Below are 20245 nucleotides of genomic sequence, written 5' to 3' on the forward strand. Positions count from 1 at the left end.
GATAATAAATGACTTATTAGACGTTTTGTTTTGTAGTATCGCTGAGTATTTTTACTCGTTATTTGTATTTTGACTCGCCCTACGTACGATCGTATGCTTACCGATAGTGACACGAACGTAATTAGATCAAAGTTGTTCTAACGTCGTTACGCCCCAAATTCCGGCACAACGCGTAAAAATACTCAGCGATACTACACAACAAAACGTCTAATAAGATATATTTATTCAAGCTTTCAAAGGCTTTGGATATTGCTAAGAGCAAGGGACCTGTAGTGTATAGCGATGCCAACGCGCGAATACTAATGCAAGTGATGCAATACGCTCGGGATTTGCATGCATATATATATATATTTGACAATTATTCGCCTCAGGTTCGGTGAATATCGTCAAATAATCCCCGAGACGAAGTCGAAGGGATTATTCGACAATATTCACCGAACCTGAGGCGAATAGTTGTTTTAGTATAATTTCAGAGCTGAAGAACAGAGAAATTTCTAAAATCATAACATTTTAGTAATATTTATTAACATTTTATATAAACCGCGTGCAACGGTTTACATAGCGTCATATAACGAACCCCTCGACCAATCAGATTGCTGGAAACTCTTTGCTCAGCTCTGAAATTATACGAAATATATATATATATATATAGGGTGCTTAACTTGTATAAGTTCTTTCCGGTTAACGGACTTGAATAAACGGATTTCATTTTAACCGCGGTGTACTACACCTGATACCATTTCAAGCGAAGCGATAAATAAAAAAAAAAAAAAAGCAATCTGCATTCACTGCTGTGTAAACATACTGTTTCACGTCTTTCTGAAGCGTCGCCAAGAGGAGATTTATCCTTTCTTAGGGTCGTATGCTTACCGATAGTGATACGAACGTAATTAGATCAAAGTTGTTTTAACATCGTTACGCCCCAAATTCCGGCATATATAGCTGTTTCGAGAATAGAAAGGTTGTCGAAAGCGTACATGTGCACGCAAAACTCCAAAAGGTATTCTGGTTAGTTTTAAGGTCATGTTTCCTTGACGTCATGACTTCAGGGAAAGATTGGAGATTTAATAGCACTGCAGGTGGTAAATGACTCGGAACCGGTTAATGAAGGATTATGGGCTCCTGACAGTATAAAAAACGCCGCTGCTATTTTTAAATAAGTTTATGGTAGAATTTGGGGAATTAAAATCAAAATTTTCAGTTGGTGCTGATGTGTGCGCTGTTACGTTACATATTAATCATCGCTTTTTTGAGGTTTGATGATTTTTAAAGATCTTACTTAATAGAAAAAAAGCACTTTAAAGGAGATTTAAATAATAACAACGGTAATTGAAAAAAGAAGAAGACGACGACGACGACGACGACGACGGACAAAAAGAAGAGTAGTGAGAGGAAAAAACAAAAAGGACGTATCATAAAGAATTAAGAAAAGGATTGGTATATAATATATATATATGTGATGAACCAAAGGGGGAATCCCCAAATTCCCCGTGAAGGACTTGGCACTAGTTTCCCTTCTTAAGCTTCCATCAAGCGAAGTCATCGGTAAACAGGTTGACGAAAATTCAGTTTCTACATCAAACAAATCATAGATTATTGCTTCAGCACACGACGAAAATATGGGGAAACATCATAAGGTATCAGTCTCCATTAGAAACTATTGCTGTATATTAGCACTGCTGCATATTTTGATATTTGATTCAAGTTTCAAGTCATAGAAATTGTAACACGCTACAAATATCTTACCATTATATTTACGTTAAAGGGAACCCACAGCACTTAGCTAAATAGGTTGATAGGAGTTCATATGAAACTTTCTGATCCTCCAGAAGACAGTCGGAATGTTTTTGCGTTTGAAGATGGGAGAAGCGAAGTGAAACAAATTAGCATTATACGTAACTTATTCAAGGCTGTGTAAACCAGAAGTAACGCTAAATATTGCTTAACGTTTATCAGTTGTATCGTTATTGCACCAATAATAGTAAAATGTATGTTCTGCTTAATACATATACATGTATAGCTGACGATGACTTCTTAGAGAGTTCGTGGATCATTATTGCCTCCATTAGTCGACACCTCGATATTTGAGGACCTCTTTAAGTTCTCCTCCAGCGTTACCCTTCCGTTTTAACTTAAACAACGTTAATGTCACATCGCTAGACTTCAGTGCAGTGGTATCCTTCTTACCTAATTGCAGGAATCATTACTTCCTACAAGTTCAAAAGGTATAGCCCTCAAAGGAGATCCTATTTACACGATAAAATTTGACAAAGTAAAGCTGTCTATTTGGTGGTCTACAAAGATTCTGGAACTTATCAGGACGTTTATTGCCATAGCCTTCATAACTGGCTTTGTAAGTGCTAACTGAATTCTTCCTTTACCGATTTGAATGTTTCATAAATTGAAGAACTTGACGTAAATTTACACAAGTCTTGTAGCAACAACTACAACTACATCATCCGACTCACGCCATTTTTAAACAGGATGTTGTGGTATTTATTTTAAATAGTCTTTTGCTCAATTATATTTTTATTTCGCCACTTAACGACTACTCGTGGTCTGATTACGCTCTGAACATCGGCTACCCTCCGAACTAGTAATTTACAAAGCGATTCGACCGGAGACAAGGAATTTATCAAAGGATCTCAATCACTCGTGATAATCACGAGACCGTCCAAATTTAGCGAGGATGAATCAAAGGGCAAAGTACCATTTTCAAAATCACCGCTCGTCATTCAATTGCGATTTGTTGGCGCTCGGAAAATGGCGAATCATTAAATCCCATTTACTTTCTTTTCTTAACAACTGAACAATGTATGTAATATAATTAACAATTATTCCACGAGCGCGCGTTGGATATGAGATGATAGATAGCCAACGAGGCGCCTAGCGCCGAGTTGGCTATAATTATCTCATATCCAACAAGCGCGAGTGGAATAATTGTTTCATTAAAAACGCCCCCAAGAAATTATTATTTTGTAAGAAGAAACTGGATTTTTTAGCTCCCTTTTGATTTTAAGCTGATGCGTACGCTTACCATATTTGTAGATTATGGTATATTGGCTGATATACCATAATGGCTAAGCCAATAAAAAGTCTTGAATTGCATTATCCAATGATCCAGTTTTTAATAATAATATAATATGTAATATAATGTATGTATATACTGTGAGCCACAAACTGCCTTTAGTTTACTGAGGTGACATTTGAGATTAGGTTCTTCAAAACAAGTTCAGAATCTTAGTAAACTGAAATCATTTCTAGGGTATAATCTCTAGCTGGTTGTTGATTTGGAATCTTTGGAACCTTCGTCAAGATAACGACAATCCAGATGGAAAATGCCCGGCATCATCCTACCAGATTCTTGGCAAACAGAATACGACGGTTGGATGCCAACCTTGCTCCGATTGTCCACCAGGACGACAACTAGCTCCACCATGTGGAAGCAAAATACAGCAAAACACATTGATAGTTTGCACTGAATGCCCATCGAAAACCTATAAAGATAGCCAAGGTCGAAGCATATGTCTACCGTGCCAGAAATGTAGTCCAAGACAGACCATCAGTCCATGCAAAGCTTGGAAAAATGCACGATGTGGACACTGCCCTCGTGGGACGTATCCCTGGGACGACAGAGTAACTGCTTGCAAAAGATGCTCTACCTGTTGTGCACCCAAACGCGTTGCTGAAATGGTGTGCACTTATTTAGGGCAATGCTTAAGAAAAAACTGCACCAAAGAAAAAGATACCAAGAAAAAAAATTTGGCTGTAAGTACCCGCCAAAGGCTTAGCACGCCCAGGAGATGGACACCCTCAATCTTTGGGCCACTTCAAAATGTTCAGAGCAGTGACACTTCCGAAAACCCATCAATATCGGAATTCAAGATGTTCAAAAGAACGAGAGTTACACGTGATATTCAGGAATCCCAACAAAAAGTAAATGTTAAGTATGCTACTAAAATGGCCACTGAACAAACTTCTCAACCTCCAAACGTTTCGCTTACTGTTGTAGCTAACACCAACTACTCAAAGCAGCACTTTGGAACTGCCTCCAATGACATGAATGCTATGGAGCTAAAACTTCACACGGCTCCAAGTTATTTTGGAATAAACCTCACAAAACTTGTGATTGTTCTAATTGTACTGGTAGCCATACTAATTTTGGCGCTGATTTCAGCAATAGTGATCATAGCATATTGCTGCTGTTATAAAAGACAGAGTAGTTGGGAAGTTATTTGTTGTCCAAAGATAAATCTGACGAGTGTGGAGGAACGCAAGCCGTTACTGGGAGACAAAATATATCAAAATGGTAAGAAATAAACTTGATAAACAAAACGACATACATCAAGGCTTAATTTTGGAATGAAAGAAAAATAATTACCAGATTGACAAAAAAAAACAAACTTGCACCATTACATCTACTACTAATTGCAGCAAATCTCCTACATCATTCATCAAAGTCCTTTAATTTACCTTGTGTTATCACAAACATAATAGTTAACTTTACCTAAGTAATAGAAATAATTTATTATCAAGAACATCAAGGGGGGTGCACTATACGCATAAAGGGTACTGTGTGGTTCAATAAGTGCAATGACTTGGAAAGCTAATTGTTTTTAATATATAATTTACAACAATTGGAGGTTATTCCTGAGACTTTGTTTGCATTTAATAGATTCTTCATGCTCATTCAGGAATAGCAACACATTATAAACAAATAATAGCTCCATCTGACTTATATCGTTTCGCGAGTTCAAGGCACCCTAGCTCTCAAACCTAGGGCCAAGGACCAAAGACCAAATCCAAAACCTTTTTTGGGACAATCAGTTTTATGTGCATGGGAGTAAGATGTATTTTTCAAACTTACTGAACACCTGTGTTAGAGTAAATCAATTATAGGAAAACAAACAAACAGTCAAACAGAACCAAAATAACTTCTTGCAAAAAAATTATATGGGCAAACAGGAAAAGTCAAAACTTTCTCTGTGCAAGCACCAATTTGCAAAAATTTAGCCTTAAATTTCCTAAACAAGGGGATGTATTTTAACAGTGTCTTAAAAAAATATATTATTCGTGAGGTTCTAAGCAAAGTGAATATAAGTTTTATTTACTTGTATTATCTTTGCTGTTGTTTTACTTTTTTTCCTAGGTCTCTGCCAAGAAGTCACTATCAATAGTCATTATAGCAATTTGGAAGGCACACTCTATAAGGAATACACACCTTCTGACCTTGAAAGTTAGTGTCCATAATCTCACAATAGGGTGCTACCCTTTTAAACAATAATGCACTAAATTAAATCATTACTATAATTATGAAAAACAAGTGAGATGATTTAAACCTTTTTTGTAAAGTAAAAGTGATTATGAATCTTTTAAGTTACTGAATAGAGCCCATAGTCACAGTCTTTAATAACCCACACTTAGTTCAATTAATTTTCTTGACAAAATGTTTCTCAATATTATATTGCAGTTGTTCGTTTGTCTGACATGTCACCTCATCTTGAGGACATACTCATAAAGATACTTGAAGTGCAGTACCATGGACAATATGGCTGGAAAAAAGTGGGCAAAGCAGTGGGGATTAGTCAGGATGATCTCAATTATTGGGAAAACTTCATGTCCCTGGAAAGTCCAGCTACTGAACAACTGTTAGAAACACTCAAAGCAAGACATCCAGAATTTACAGTTGATGACCTAATACGTACACTCAAGAGCCCAGAAGTACAGCTTCCAGATGTTGCTCTACGTATTCATCAACATTTGCAAAGTGCAAGGAGGTAAATTCTGCATCTCGAAGAGGAGACAAAAAGGACCAGAAATGTGCAGCCATGCATGCAGTAGATGGTAATAATACTGAGAATTACGTGTTATGCAGCATGTACCTTACAATAAATACTCAGAGTAGACATGATTTTGAGAAGCTTGAATCAGAGAAGACACTGCGGTTCACTGTGTGAATTGTGTAAGGGCCAATCAAAAGGTATAACTGTAAACAACAGCATTAAAGCCACCCCTTTTTCCAAAAACGTTTGGTACAATTCAGGAGTGTGGCTAACCTACAAGAACACCTGGAAAACATGCCTCAAATTTGCATAAATTAACACTATTCATCTAAAATTAATTTTGTTTGTTTAAGAAACTAATAAGAACTTCATAAAAATTAACATTTCAAGTACATTTGAGAATTGTTTTTGACTTTTTGCATTCAAATCCTAAATTCTTTCAGAGGTAAAAGAGAACAATTCATGCAAATTTACAACCTGATCACACAATACTCTACAGGGAATTCTAAGACTGGGTACAACACGTTTGTGTAGCACTACATGTACATGGTATATCTAAAAAGTTAGAATAGATGACGCTATGTACATCTATATTTATTCAATGTAAATACAGTACGAAGCATGCAGCCTATGCTTCTGATATAGTGGTTTATTAATTAATATAGCAATTTGCTGAGATTCACATTTTTGTAAAAGGGGTTAACGGAATTGAAAATAGAACAAATAAAAGCAATGAAATATCAAAACAGCTATTGGCAGCATTGATGCAACAAGATAGATAAAAATCATCTCATTTAATAACATAACTAAACCAGTTGTGAAATTAAACCTATAAACTAAACTAAAGATTGCATAAAAATTAAAATATTGCTAAAAGTATACATTCTACAAACCCTAAAGCAATTATTTTCTACATTTTTCAGAGAAATAAAAAATATAGAAAACAAAAGAAACAAACAAAAACTTTTTTGTATTGTTATTAGCATTTTTGTATGAGTATTTTGATGCTTGTAATGACAGTGCAGACTGGAATTTAAGAATTTTAACTTTATTAATTTTCTTTAATATCTTCTAAGATATAGCCAGCTGTATTTTTATGCTTCACAGTATTATTTTCTTGAAGGTGAAACCCTTTTCAACATTCAAGATTTGTAAAGAAATGTATGAACATAAAAATGTATCGTACAACTAAACAAATAAGTCTGTAACACCACACCTTTTTTAATAAAATATTTTTAAAAATCTATTCATATTAACTGGTAATGTCAAGGGAGCTGATACAACATTCTACTAAGAAATGAGTTTCATTTTGTTCATCCCAGTATTTTTAAGTCCTACATTAAAACAACCATTACAAAAACTGGTATCAGCAAGTTTTTGATAGAGTTAACAATTAGCCTTTTCCACTAATTTTAAACTAGGTATATCATGGAACAGTCTGACGGATTCTGTTAAAAATACAACATCTTTTTCATCTTTTAAATCTGCCCTCAACACATTTTTGTTTTGGAAATTTTATTCTTGACTTATTTTCTGAGCAACTGTACCAACCTTTCAACTAATTCTCAATTAATTGTTTCATTTAATAATTATTATAAATAATAATTGGACATTTATAATGCACAAATTCCATAAAATGTTCAAATGCACATATTATATGATTACATATATTACATTACATTTATTACTGTTATGAGAAACATTTTATAGGTATCACCTAACTCACTATTTTTCTATACAGTAATGTGAGTGCATTGAGTTCTCTAAATGTGCCCAAAAAACCTGTTATTATTATTATTATTGTTATTATTATTAATATTATGCATGTGTTACTGCAACATGTAAAATGAGGGTCTAAAAATTAATGATGATCAATTGCAGTAGGAATTAATGAACAATATTCACAATCTTAGAGTGTTGCAGGCCACATAAACCTTCAGTGTACGTGTGCACGATAGTGAAGAAAATGTGCTTGACACACACTGTTCACAAACTTCTGCATAATCTGGATTTAACTGGTCAAAACTTTTAAAATGCTCTTCCTTAGACAGTCGTGTAAAGTTTTCGGATCAGACTACCCCTAAACATTGTGATGTAACATGCGCAAAAAAGGAAAAACTCTGCCCCTGCCCTTTTGACAAATGCACCACTGGTACATTATACATGACCCTCTGGAAGACGAAACATGAATTGCTTTTATTTCCTTCAGTTTTAAGAAGGTGGCTAGTATGGGCTGCGAAGTCCCTGTCATACTGTTTTCGTCTAGCTCGGTCAAAATTAGCATGGCTGCTACCTTTAGCAATTTATTTGATATCTTAGATACATTTAATTATATACATACAAATAAGAATACTCGCCTCAATGTTTCATTTGTTACTTTGTGGTTTGTTTTGTCTTCCCTTCCTCTTGTAGAATGTGTGACTGTTCGATCAACTGTAAAATTATATTTCAACGTAGTTTCCACCGTCATTTCTGTCAGCTCATCAATAATAATAATAATAGTAATATCAACATCGCGGTCAGATGTCGCGCATGCACAAGGGATGTGATCAAGTTTGGCCTTCAGCCCACCAAATTCCCGTGCAAAATTTCTAAAGAAACAACTGCTATGTATGTCATGCAATTGGGAAAAATAGAAGCAAAGGAAAAGGAAAACCCGAGACACAAAGCTTCTTGTAAATTTTTCGTTCAATATTGAGCTTTTTCAAAAGTTTATCGGTTTTTCAACACCATGACTTATTAGCTTAGGCAGTTTTTATCACCCTGTAATAAGACAACTTGGTTCTTACAGCGTGAAAGCATGCCACCCAGCCAATGCAACATTCATAGATTCTTGAGTGGCTAGGATTGGGGTTGTTTCTACCTCTTGTATGAGAAAGCTTCACACAAATAGTACAAAGAGTTGAGAGAGTTATGCAATCATAATCTAGAAAATTAAGAACCTTCTTCTTGGAACTTTCTTTTTATTGCCTATGCTCTTGTAGCTCTTTAACACCACCCTATACATAACATTCATTTTGATCAAAGTTAATGATCATGTGTCAGGTGAAGAGGGATGAAAAGAGTTTACTCTACCAAACTCTAAGTGTGCATCCCTGTTTTACAAGTTTAGTGCAATCTCCAAACCTATCACACTTCACACATTCTTCTGTGTTGATAGGAAATAAAAATACACTTATAAATTATTACAAAAACAAGTAAGACTGTTTACAGCTTTGAATAACTGCCCTTTGAATAGTTTCATCTAAAACAAAAGTATTGGCTCTCAGAGCTCTCTGCAGTGGCCAACAATCCAAGCGCCCTCCCCAGTGCTTCCGACACTTTCTTCAAGGAGTATTAATGTTCAACCACTATACTAGACTAAAAGACCCTACCTTGAATATGTGTGTACAACTTATTTTTTTAATTCAGTATGCCTTGTCAGACCAAGGTCACAACATTCAAAGTTACCCCATCTGTACTACTAAAATCATCACCATCCCTACTACTCATATCAAATGTGATCTCCAAACCAATTTTGAATACACATGAACTCACCTTACATATCCCACCACATAGAGTTAAAAAAAAAAGTACCCCATACTCCATTGACAAGGACAAGGGTTCATTTCTTTGAATACCCACCCAAAAAGTAGGCTTCCACAACCTGTAATCAGTGTGGGATCATCCACACTTTGTTCGAAGGCTACACAACATATTTTGATTATGTAAGTAAGACTAGCTTTCCCTTAGCTCCTTTGCTTTCTATAATATCTCTGTGTGCCTCTGATGCTTGGTCTAATGAGTATTCATGTCCAACAACTGGACTGAGAAATCCTGCATTGAGCCCAGCCGCTATTGCTGCTGTCATTTCTTGTTTCTCCTCCTAAAAAAGCAAAAAATAAAAGAAAAATAACCAAAAAATGAAATTTACAAACTTTGCATTATGTTGGAATGGGAGACCAGGCAAAAGCTTTACATCCAAGTCATCAGCAGTTCATTTTGTTACACCATTGGGCGAGACACTTAAATGGAGCCTCTCTCCAAGAAATTGTTAGGAAGGCTACTGGAGACCATCAAGGCAGCCTGATGAAATGCTGAAGGTTCCCTGCAATTAGCATCTCATTCAGGAGGGATGGAGGTTGGCACACCTCCTTGGGAGAATCATACTACTGAAACTGGGCAAGGCTCTGTCAGGAAGTACTACTTGGGTTGACCCGACTCTCGCTGACATACCCATCCAAAAGAAAATGTGAGAAAGGTGAGAGAACAAACAAGGGGGGACTGAGGAGGGGGAAGGGTGGACTCTCACTTGTCACTTTTCCTCAAAATTCTGCCAATAATCTCTTGCCCATTTGTGTCCAACTACTCAAAAAGCTGGCTCAGACATAACTCTCCCTGGCTGGCAATCAATTACCTTGATCTGAAATGCTTTTTAAGATTTTAAGAGGTAATAGGGCATGTGCCTAATTTTTATGTATTATTTCAGAAAATTGTGGCTTGAATGAAAGGTTAAAATAAAGTTATCTTCAAAATGCATTTCTTACCTCACTAGCTTGACCTAACATAACACCAACAATACTGGATTCCTTAGCCATGGTTTCTCTTGGATTTATTTCAATTGTACCTCTATTGCCAACAACCTGAAAAGTTCACACCAAGACTGATTTCAAACATTAATTTACTTTTTTTTACTAGGCTGACACACCATTACAGCAATTATAGAAAAAAAACAATCATTTTGTTCTTGCACATTTTCAAGGCTAACTGCACTCCTGACTGACAGATGGATGGTTAAATGGAAGGACAGATTTGCTGACCTGTGGTCTACCTGACTGACAGACTGTCTTCCTTACCAGAATGACTGTCTGACTGACTGAATAACTTATAAAGACTGATATTGATTAAATGATTAACTTGTTTATTAATCAATCCATTGATAAGTTCATTGATCAATTGGTTGACTGTTTGATTGATTGACAATTTAGGTTGTTTCAAAGATTGATAGATTGATTGATTACCTGACCAGTCAATGGAACCATCAACTAACTGATTGATTGACTGATTAGTGATTAGTGATTGACTGATTTATGACGACTTGGTAGTCAATTGTCACAAGCAAGGCAGACATACCCCTATGCGCCCTTTACTTGCAACAAGTTGAAGATCTTTGGCCAAACTGACATTTGCCAGCATTTCTACAATAACGTCTGCACCACAACCACCAGTTGCATCCTGTTGGAAATTACATCAAATATTTTTATGAATACCAACTTTAAAATTTAGGATGAATAAGTCTATGATTATTTGTTGCACGTACAGTATATTCAATACACATGAACAAACTTTCTCAAAAGGTACAGTTTAAAACAGTATATCAAAAGTTAAATGTTGATACCAAAATTCTTTGAACATATCCATCTTCTCTGTGATTGAACACTTCTGAAGCCCCTGCCTGTTTCACTGCCACTTCCCCTTCTGCCGTCCCTGCTGTTCCTAACACCTTTAATCCATAAGCCTTGGCTAGTTGCACTGTAGCTATGCCAACCTGAAGTCGTTATATTAGGCAAAAGTTGTTACATTTGCATACCTAATAGTATCTAATACTCTACCAAAATAAAAATAAACTTTATATTCACTGAACATCAGTGCTAAGGGTTATTCTCTTATAAAGTCAAATCTCATGTGAGGGACCACCCAAAGTGTGAAGTCTAGTGATCGCTTAGGGGTGGTGGTTGCTTACCAGTGGTCAGGCCACAGGGGTACATATTTTGGGCAATTTGCATATGGTGACCAGACCCTTTCACCAGGATTTATTGAAACATATAAGGGGAAACAACTGCAGTAGCTCCACTTTTATGACGTCTGTTGAAACAATTTTCAGTTTCTGTTTGTGAGGGTTAAAGCAGATTGTCTGTCAAGCAGTCACTTACAGGAGGTTAAAAACAATTGAAAGTTGTAAACAAGCATCTCTAAAAGTGGTAGCTTATGAGAGGTCATCACTTACAAGAAGCCATTGCTTACAAGAGGTTCCATTTACAGTGATCTGAATTGGAAACTTTGTGTATTTTTAAAACCTGGGTCGCTAACAAGAGGTAGTCGCTTACGAGAAGTGGTCACAAAGGGAAGTTGGACTATAGCTGTATTATAAAATTCAAATTTCCTTACAAAGTAACAGTTGAATCCCTACTGAAAAAGATTTATGATATATATCAGAAGTAAACCAAAATCTTGTTGATATGGGAACCTATTTGCTGCAAGGTTGTAACTGCCATATTAGAAAAAGAAAAAACTTTTTTCGTGGAAAATTTCCAATCAGGCATCAGAACCTAAACAACAAACCATAACATACAGTTGGTACATTGAGGTTTTGATGTTTGCCTGCATGTCTTAAAAATATTTATGATAAATACACAATTGAGTAACATGTCAGAATCAAATCAAAACATTCATGGTTTTCTATTTTTTTCCACTAGGCAGCTTAAGCAGGGTAAAATAATAAATCATACATTTTTCAAGACAAGCATGGGATTGCATGGTTTAACCAACACAGACTGATATCAAAATACAAAAGAGCAAATTAATAAAAACATTGTTGTCATTGATCTTCTTTTAAACTTGACAGTTCTAACATTTTTTTATATTCAAAAGAGTTTCTGATGTACATACTCCTCCACTTGCTCCATGGACTAAAACTGTTTCTCCTGCCTTTCCATGTAATCTGCAAAACAATAAGACACATGAACAATAGGTAATCTAATTATTTCAATTTCTTGAGTATAATTTATAATCATGTACATTTGTTTTCTGTTCAGTTAAATGTTGGTCTTCACAAAAAAAAAACCCAGTATCTCAATTTTGTGTTTCCCAGTCCCTTGAGGTTTAAGAGTGTATAAAATGATTGGCAATAGTATGACTGCTTTTCAATATAATTATTTTTATCCAATCATACCTGATTCTCAAAAATATGTTTCAGTATCGCCTTATATCCTTCAACCACTGTTAATTCTCATAATGATCTTATCAATTTTTTCTAAGGAAACTTCCTAAATTCTTTAATATTGTAATTTGCACACCTTTGTATTAATGCTCTGTAAGCGGTATAATATGGCACATAAATAGCTGCTCCCTGACTAAAGGAAATATTCTCTGGCAAAAGATGCACATTGCTACTGTTACACAGAGCAAATTCTGCATATGTTCCTGTTATGCTGCCACAGACATAAACACGGTCTCCTTCCTGGTGAAACAATAAGTAACAAATATTTAACAATTATTGGACAAGGTTGAGCAAAATATCGTGATTTGTCCGTGGCGAGCAGATCAATTATTTGCCGAAGCTGAAGGCTAAGGCAAATAAATGATCTGCAAGACACAGACAAATCACGATATTTTGCACTAACCGAGTTCAATAATTGTTTTATCATTTCAGCACCGACTTTGTTTTCAATTTTTTGGGGGAAGCGGCAAGCGAGTTTGTTTTCAATTTTTTGGGGAAGCAGCAAGCACACAGTGCTGCCAGAAATCAAATGGTTTCCTTCTCAGTTAAATAATTTATTCTGTCAACTTTAAATTGTACCTACAGTCAACTGTTAATTAACAAAAATGTATGCCTTCAAATGGCTGAAACTTCCAGGAACAAGTTCACAGTCTTCAAGGATTTGAAATCCAAAAAAAAAAAAACGGGAAAATGTATTCATTGATGAATTAGCTTCAACACAATCTCTGAAAGTTCACTTTAAAAGTTGAAAGTGCAGTTGTAAAAATTATTAACTGTCTGCTGCATGTTAGATTGCTCAATACTTGGCTCATTTAGAATATGCTCTTCCTGAGAGGCTGTGAGAAGCGGTTGCGGTGCACTCTCGGCGACAGGAAACGAAGAGTTTGCCATAATGGTTGTTACGGTCTTCTTGCTGTTCAATGATTCTGATAATGTTTACACACAAGAGCGACCACAAGAGCATGGTTACTACTGCGCATGAGCAGAATATTATTTGCAGCAAAACTGGAGTTAGACAGTAGTACGCATGAGCAGACCATTATTTGTACGCAGTTATTTGCAGGTCACATGATGGGCTCCCAGCCAATGAAAATGGGGGAAAAAATCCATTGAATGATAACAAAAATTCACTTCAGTAGACCTGTTAGAGTTCCTTATTTTGCAGCCAAAATAATGATAAAAAATTACCATAAAACAAAACAAGACACAAACAAATCAAGCTTGGAACAAAAAGAATAGCCAGCTTTCTTTTCTGAAATAGGTTATTGTACTGGTTCATAGAGGTTTCATTTTCCTATGATTTCATTATATAAACCAGTTTAAGAAAATACTTGAAATATGACAACAAAGACAAAAGAACATCTTAATTGTAGTAATACTACACTCATAGGGTATACTTTCACCTTAAAGTGCACCCAAACCCAAACATTTTTTTTCGCTTAACGAAATAAGCGTATTTTTTGGAGTATTTCTGTGCAAAATTTCTTTATTTGCTCAAATCTTCAATTTTCTGTGCTCAGTCAAAATACGTAAAATCTTGTGTTGTAGAAGGATGTAGCAACGTGCAAAATTTGCAAGAGGGTATCGCACTTCATACATTCCTCATACAACACACCTAGTCAGCATATTTCGGACAATATCGACGACAACCTTCCCAAACAAGTGAAAATGTATGAAATGCAGACTTTCATGTTCTCGATTTGACGTCACATTATCCGCTAGAGCCATTCCTCTTTAAACTCGACCGTGGGGCAAGATGGCTGCCGATTTTCCGTATTTTGACTGGGCACGGAAAATTAAAGATTTGAGCAGATTAAGAAATTTTTGCACAGAAATACTCCAAAAAATATGCTTATTTCATTAAGCGAAAAAACATTTTTGGGTTTAGGTGCACTTTAACATCAAAATGAAATTATACAGAGAAAAATCAAACCACACAAAAATAAATCATACCAGTTCTGCTTTTATTAATTGAGCAATTTTTACAAAAAATTATATTAGCTCAAGTTAGGGTTACCAACATTACACATGGTACTTGTAAGAGTAACAATTGGACATTCATGTTGTTAAGACTGTTTGTAGACACATGAAATTAATACAAAAGAAAAGAAAAGACAAATTTTGGAATAAAATAATATGTTGGCCACTATAAAAAGCGATTAAACACTCACTTTCACTTGTGTTACATCTGCTCCCACACTGTGTACCACACCAGCACCATCAGAACCTGGGGTATAAGGCAAAGCTGGCTTCCTGGCATAAGTTCCACTTCTTATGTAGGTGTCAACAGGATTGATTCCAGCTGCCTTAATTTTTACTAAGACCTGAAAGAGGGTGGCAATGGGTTTTTACGTGACGCGTGACTTAAGGCCAAAATTAAAATGTCACGCGTTAAGGTTACAGAAAGGCGAGCGTGATTGGTGATTTGTGAATTTATGAACCAGCGTGACGCATGCCTTGCTGCCAAAAAATATAAGTGACCCATGAAAACCTTAAGATTTCCCTAAAATATTGAGCATATGATGATAGATCTGAAGTTTTCCCTTTAATTTATATGCGTTACGCGTGAATTTTTCTTAAACTCGTGCATGAAACGCGATCAGAGCTCCTGACCCTAACCCCTTTTAAGAAATGTTTATAAACCACAATTTATCTCGATATGCATGATGAAGTGCATTCTTCTACACTTTTTGATTACTGTTTGCTTTTAGAGACCAAGACTTATTACAGAGATACATGTATCACCTTCCAATCTTCTAAATGTTTCTGGTTCATTCGAGTCAGACTCTCGTATCAATTAACTGTATATAGCACACGTGCCTCCGAACATAGGGGAACAAATAAAGAACGAGTGTAAGATATGGAGTAGCACTCATTTCAACACCTATTCTCTTGAAGTCATTTGGATCAGAAAAAAACAAAAAAAGAAAAAGAAAATAGTATTTGAACGTTTACCTGCCCATTGGAAACACTTGGAACCTGCACATCCGACATGAGCTTAAGTACTTCGGGCCCTCCGAAGGATAGTACGCGAATCGCTTTCATTGCGGATAAAATTCCACTAGAGCTTCTTTGATTCTATTTTATCTGAATTACCTAATGCTTCTTTTCTACCATGCAGTATATACCAAGGGAGTGCTAAAAACTCAAAACAGCTAGGCTGCCTCTGAATCGTAGCACGACCGACAAACAGACTGGTAACTAGAGCGTAGTCCATAACCGCCGGCGAAAGAAAGTTCCCGGACCCGGCTGAAACTGGCTGTCATGTGGTACAACGTGCTCTAAGATGTGCTTACATTTGAAATTAAGCCTGTACAACTAAGTACCGCATAGGATTGACCTCTACTGTTCTCTGGTTCCTACGACAAGGTCAAGGTATGGTGCATCGCCCTTAGGTACTGAGAAGAGGATATCGCAAGAACGCCGAAGGGCATTGTTTATGAGATTTCCATTTCTCATTGCCTTGGCCCTAATTTTCTTCAAGTTATCTCTTCATACCGCGATGGCGCGTCACTTTTGGCGCGATCATATAGTTTTCAAGGGGAAAGGGAGAGGAGTCAGTCGTCGCCAGCAGAATATAAGAGGAGACTATAGAAAATTGACTATAAAAGAAAAGGGAATCAAGAATATTACAGAGCCCTGCTGGAGGATCAAGTAAATTTTATCGCGACACGACCAAAACCCTTCAAACTAGGTAGAAACAGTAAAACTACAATAAAATAAAAAATTTCGTCAAAACATTGACTATATTGTTTATGCCATACACTTTTTTGTTTGTTTTTTGTTTTTTTGTTGTTGTTGTTGTTGTTTTTTTTTTTTGTCGTCATGTTGGTGTAATTCCCCCCATTATTTATGCATGTTGCACAACGACTCTAAAACTCAGCGGTGGCACTTCTTGTTTCCTCCCAGCCGCGTTTGGCTGTAATCACTTTAGATGACATGCATTCTTTGGGCCATAAATAAAGAGTTCAAACAATTCTAATGAAGTCTATCGGCATGGTTTTGAAAGTTTACACTACTTTCTAGTGGTGCACTAAGGGAATATTCTTCTTGTAATTTCTCAGTATACATACTCACTTATAGGCTATTAAGCATAGAGAGGAAATAGAAGATATTCTTGTAATATTTGCGATAATCCATTCGCAAGTGTTAGAGAAATTATGGAAATTAGTTATTTTTCTCTGAACTGGATCTTAATATTTAGTTCTTATTAACCGAGCGGGAGGTCTGTATGGGAGAATCTTGACCGAGATCGCCAGTAGAGACCTAACGCAGTAAGGTCTGTACCAGCGACCGAGGTCAAGATTCTCCCATACAGACCGACCTAGCTCGGTTAATAAGATGTTTATTGTATGGCTGTGTCTTATATGCCAATTTTTTATATTCTTTGTACCTTTTCTTTCTAGACCGGTCTAGATGCCGGTAGTTCCCAGTCCTTGTGAGACACAGCCATATAATAATGCTTATTAAAGGTCAAAAGAGTTACTGTATATACTTGCCACTGAAGTTTAATTTAAACGTTTGGGTAGGTGTCGCTGCAAAGTCGGAAATATTTCATTGAAATGTCGGCCGACAGGTTACGAATTCACTAAAAAATTCCTAGTTGGCCTGCCGCTCACGTTGCGGCCTTTGAGCATTTGAGTAATTTCTTTTCAAGAAATCGTAAACAGACTTACACGTACACTTGACGTCCAAATAAAGCTTTTTGCAGCCACTTTACATAATAGACCGGTTCACGCTCTTGAGTGCATGCTGGGTAATTAGGGCAAGCAAATCCAAAATGGCGGACACGCTCGGCTACACTCTTTTGCTTGATCTGAATACTTAATGAATATCGGCTTTGTTTCAGAACTGGTCGCAATTTTTAGTATTGACAGTTCAAGATAAAAGTCACAGCTACATTTTGAGCTCTGTATTTTCGATTTTAATGCGTCAAAAAATAAGATATATAATGGTTAACTACCGATGTTGTGTTGGAGGTTGTAACAACGACTCAAGATATCCAAAAAAGATAGTGAAACGGTCACATGTCGAAAATCTTCGCTGGCATTTTATTCCGAAGGATCCAAAGAAAAGAGCCCAATGGATTGCCAGCATATCCAAAGGACTTGTTGGATTCGAACCCGGCAACTACAAGACTGTTTGTTCGAATCACTTTCAATATGGAAAGCCAACGTACTCCTCACCAACTCCAACTTTGTATATGGTGCCAAGTGACTCTAACAAACCTTCACCCAAGAAAAGAAAGCTTGTGGCAAGACACGAAGTTGTCTCTACTGCTGAGGCATCCAATAACTCAAGCTTCAAAGAAGAAGGAACTCAATGCTTGATAATAAATCCGCTAACATACGGAAGTATGAAGTTTGCTGATTTAACAACAGAGCAAGATGTCCAGCGTTTCACTGGATTCCCTAACGTAGAAACATTTCAATTGATGTTTAATACACTCTTTGAAAAAGCCATGTGTATGCACTACTGGAAAGGAGACAAAGAAAGTGCTTTGAAGGACACCACCAAGCCCAGGTCAAATAATGTACAGAGAGCTCTAACCTTGGAGCAAGAGTTTTTGCTAACCATGATGCGAATCAAGCTAGGACTCTTTGTATTTGATCTGGCTTTAAGGTTCAAAGTTTCCGAGGCGACTGTCAGCTCTGTCTTTACCACTTGGGTTAAGCTGATGTCTAAAGAATTAAAGTGGATGATTTCCTGGCCAGATAGGTATTTAATTCAAAGAAATATGCCTGATATGTTTCGACGATATTACAGAAAGTGTAGAGTCATCATTGACTGCACAGAACTATTCTCTGAAACCCCATCAAGCTTAGAGAATGCGGCAATGTGTTGGTCAAATTACAAACAACACTACACGTTAAAGTTTTTGATAGGGATAACACCAAATGGCCACATATCATTTGTCTCTGAGACCTTCAGTGGGAGGTCATCTGATGTTTTTATTGTAGAAAACAGTGGTTTCTTAAACTATCTTCAGCCACATGACCAAGTTATGGCAGACAGGGGATTCAAGATTCATGACCTGTTAGCATACTACCAATGTTCTCTAACAATTCCACCCTCCAAGCATTCCAATCTCCAGATGTCAGGTGCTGATGTTAGGAACACATCACTTATTGCTAATGTACGGATTTATGTCGAGCAGGCTATCAAGCGAATTAAAGACTTTGCTATGTTAAAGCAAGAAATTCCCATTAGCATTCTTTCCCATTTGGATGACATAATCATCATTTGTGCAGCAATATGTAATATGAAAAAGCCTTTGAGTACATAGATTTCATTTCATCAATTATGTTTGCATTTTGTACCAGTCCAAAATGTTCCCATTCAATTTTCTCACAGGTTATAAGCTATGGTAGTCAAGTTTATTTACACATCTTCTAGAATACAATTCCTTTATGGAATTACACAAACATGTTTGTATATAGCTACAACAATGTTCAAACAATAACTTTGAAACTTTAGTAATACTAAATACTATAATGTTTTGGTTTCATCCGCACTATTTTGTACTATTTAGTAGTTTGTTGAGGTCATATTGCTTCCACTCTATAATTTTAATCATTATCTATTGCTTGTTCATTGCAAAATCTGCAAATGAATGTTGATTCTTGTTCAAAATTTGAGCAGGCCCAGTGAAACCATAGCATACAACATTCACACTGAACACTGTTTTCATCATCACATTCAATTTCATCTGGCTCAAGACAGGGTTTTTCACAGACAGCACAATAATAAATAGGCCTAGTACCTAGCAACACCCTAGCAACATAAGTCTTGAAAAAAATTGTTAGATTTGGTATGATATCTTGCCACAGTTTTAAATCAAACTCAATAATTTCAATATGAGCACCACTAAGTGGAGTCCAAACAACAAAAAAGGTTTTAGGACATCCTGTTAGGGCCATTTGTCCTTGTATCTGGTAATAATAACTGTGGGTTCTCTTGAGCATGATATTCCCATTCACTAATTCTAGATAAGTTGTATTGTTCCAATGCTCATCAAATTTCATGTCTGCAAGTGAGTATGGACATTTATACTCAATACAAGAATGACCACAGCAATCGCAGTGAAAAATACCATCTGGGGTAGCTCCCACAAAAGGGTAAGTTTTAGATATAAACAAGCCACAAGTCTGAAGCTTTGCATTTTTGTGTTTTTTGGATTCTTGTGCAAAGAATGATGCAGCAGCATCTCTCTCATGTTCTCTTCCCCATTTAATGGCAGGTATCATTGACAGATCGGTACAATCTAAAATTCGCTCAAGAAGAGGTGTTACTTTGCAATTTGGCTTTCTTTTTCTAAGAATTGTTTTTGTCTTTGTGTATACTTCATGAAAATGAGATGCAGTTATTCTACCTTTTCTTTGCTCTTTCCATATACTGGAGTTAGCCTGATCCCTTGTGGCCTTTTCTAATTCTTTAATGCTACTGTCATTGAAAGATAATTGTTCCAGAAATTGTCTCACTA

The 20245-nt window shown here is 36.3% G+C and overlaps 2 protein-coding genes across 3 annotated transcripts; one reads left to right on the forward strand and one right to left on the reverse strand.

The window, feature by feature from the left end:
• The first annotated feature begins 1508 nt into the window (after window positions 1-1508).
• Window positions 1509-8252, forward strand: LOC111327244 (uncharacterized). Of its 2 annotated transcripts, XM_088757461.1 has the most exons (5): window positions 1509-1637; window positions 2198-2353; window positions 3265-4309; window positions 5150-5236; window positions 5471-8252. In XM_088757461.1, exons 1-5 carry the CDS (start codon window positions 1620-1622, stop codon window positions 5779-5781), a joined length of 1617 nt encoding a protein of 538 aa, XP_088613587.1. In that variant the 5' UTR covers window positions 1509-1619; the 3' UTR covers window positions 5782-8252. The 2 variants fall into 2 exon arrangements, with proteins under 2 accessions (XP_088613587.1, XP_022787109.2); XM_022931374.2 differs by lacking the exon at window positions 2198-2353 and having other exon boundaries at window positions 1523-1637.
• A 474-nt stretch (window positions 8253-8726) lies between these two features.
• Window positions 8727-15938, reverse strand: LOC111327251 (zeta-crystallin). The gene is made up of 8 exons (XM_022931380.2): window positions 15718-15938; window positions 14934-15086; window positions 12839-13002; window positions 12432-12483; window positions 11161-11310; window positions 10896-10997; window positions 10310-10405; window positions 8727-9648 (listed from the first exon to the last, which is right to left on the reverse strand). The coding sequence occupies exons 1-8, from the start codon at window positions 15805-15807 to the stop codon at window positions 9487-9489; spliced, it is 969 nt and encodes a 322-aa protein (XP_022787115.2). The 5' UTR covers window positions 15808-15938; the 3' UTR covers window positions 8727-9486.
• Window positions 15939-20245: the final 4307 nt, after the last annotated feature.

This window comes from Stylophora pistillata, chromosome 4 (assembly GCF_964205215.1).
Source record: "Stylophora pistillata chromosome 4, jaStyPist1.2, whole genome shotgun sequence".
NCBI lineage: Eukaryota > Metazoa > Cnidaria > Anthozoa > Scleractinia > Pocilloporidae > Stylophora > Stylophora pistillata.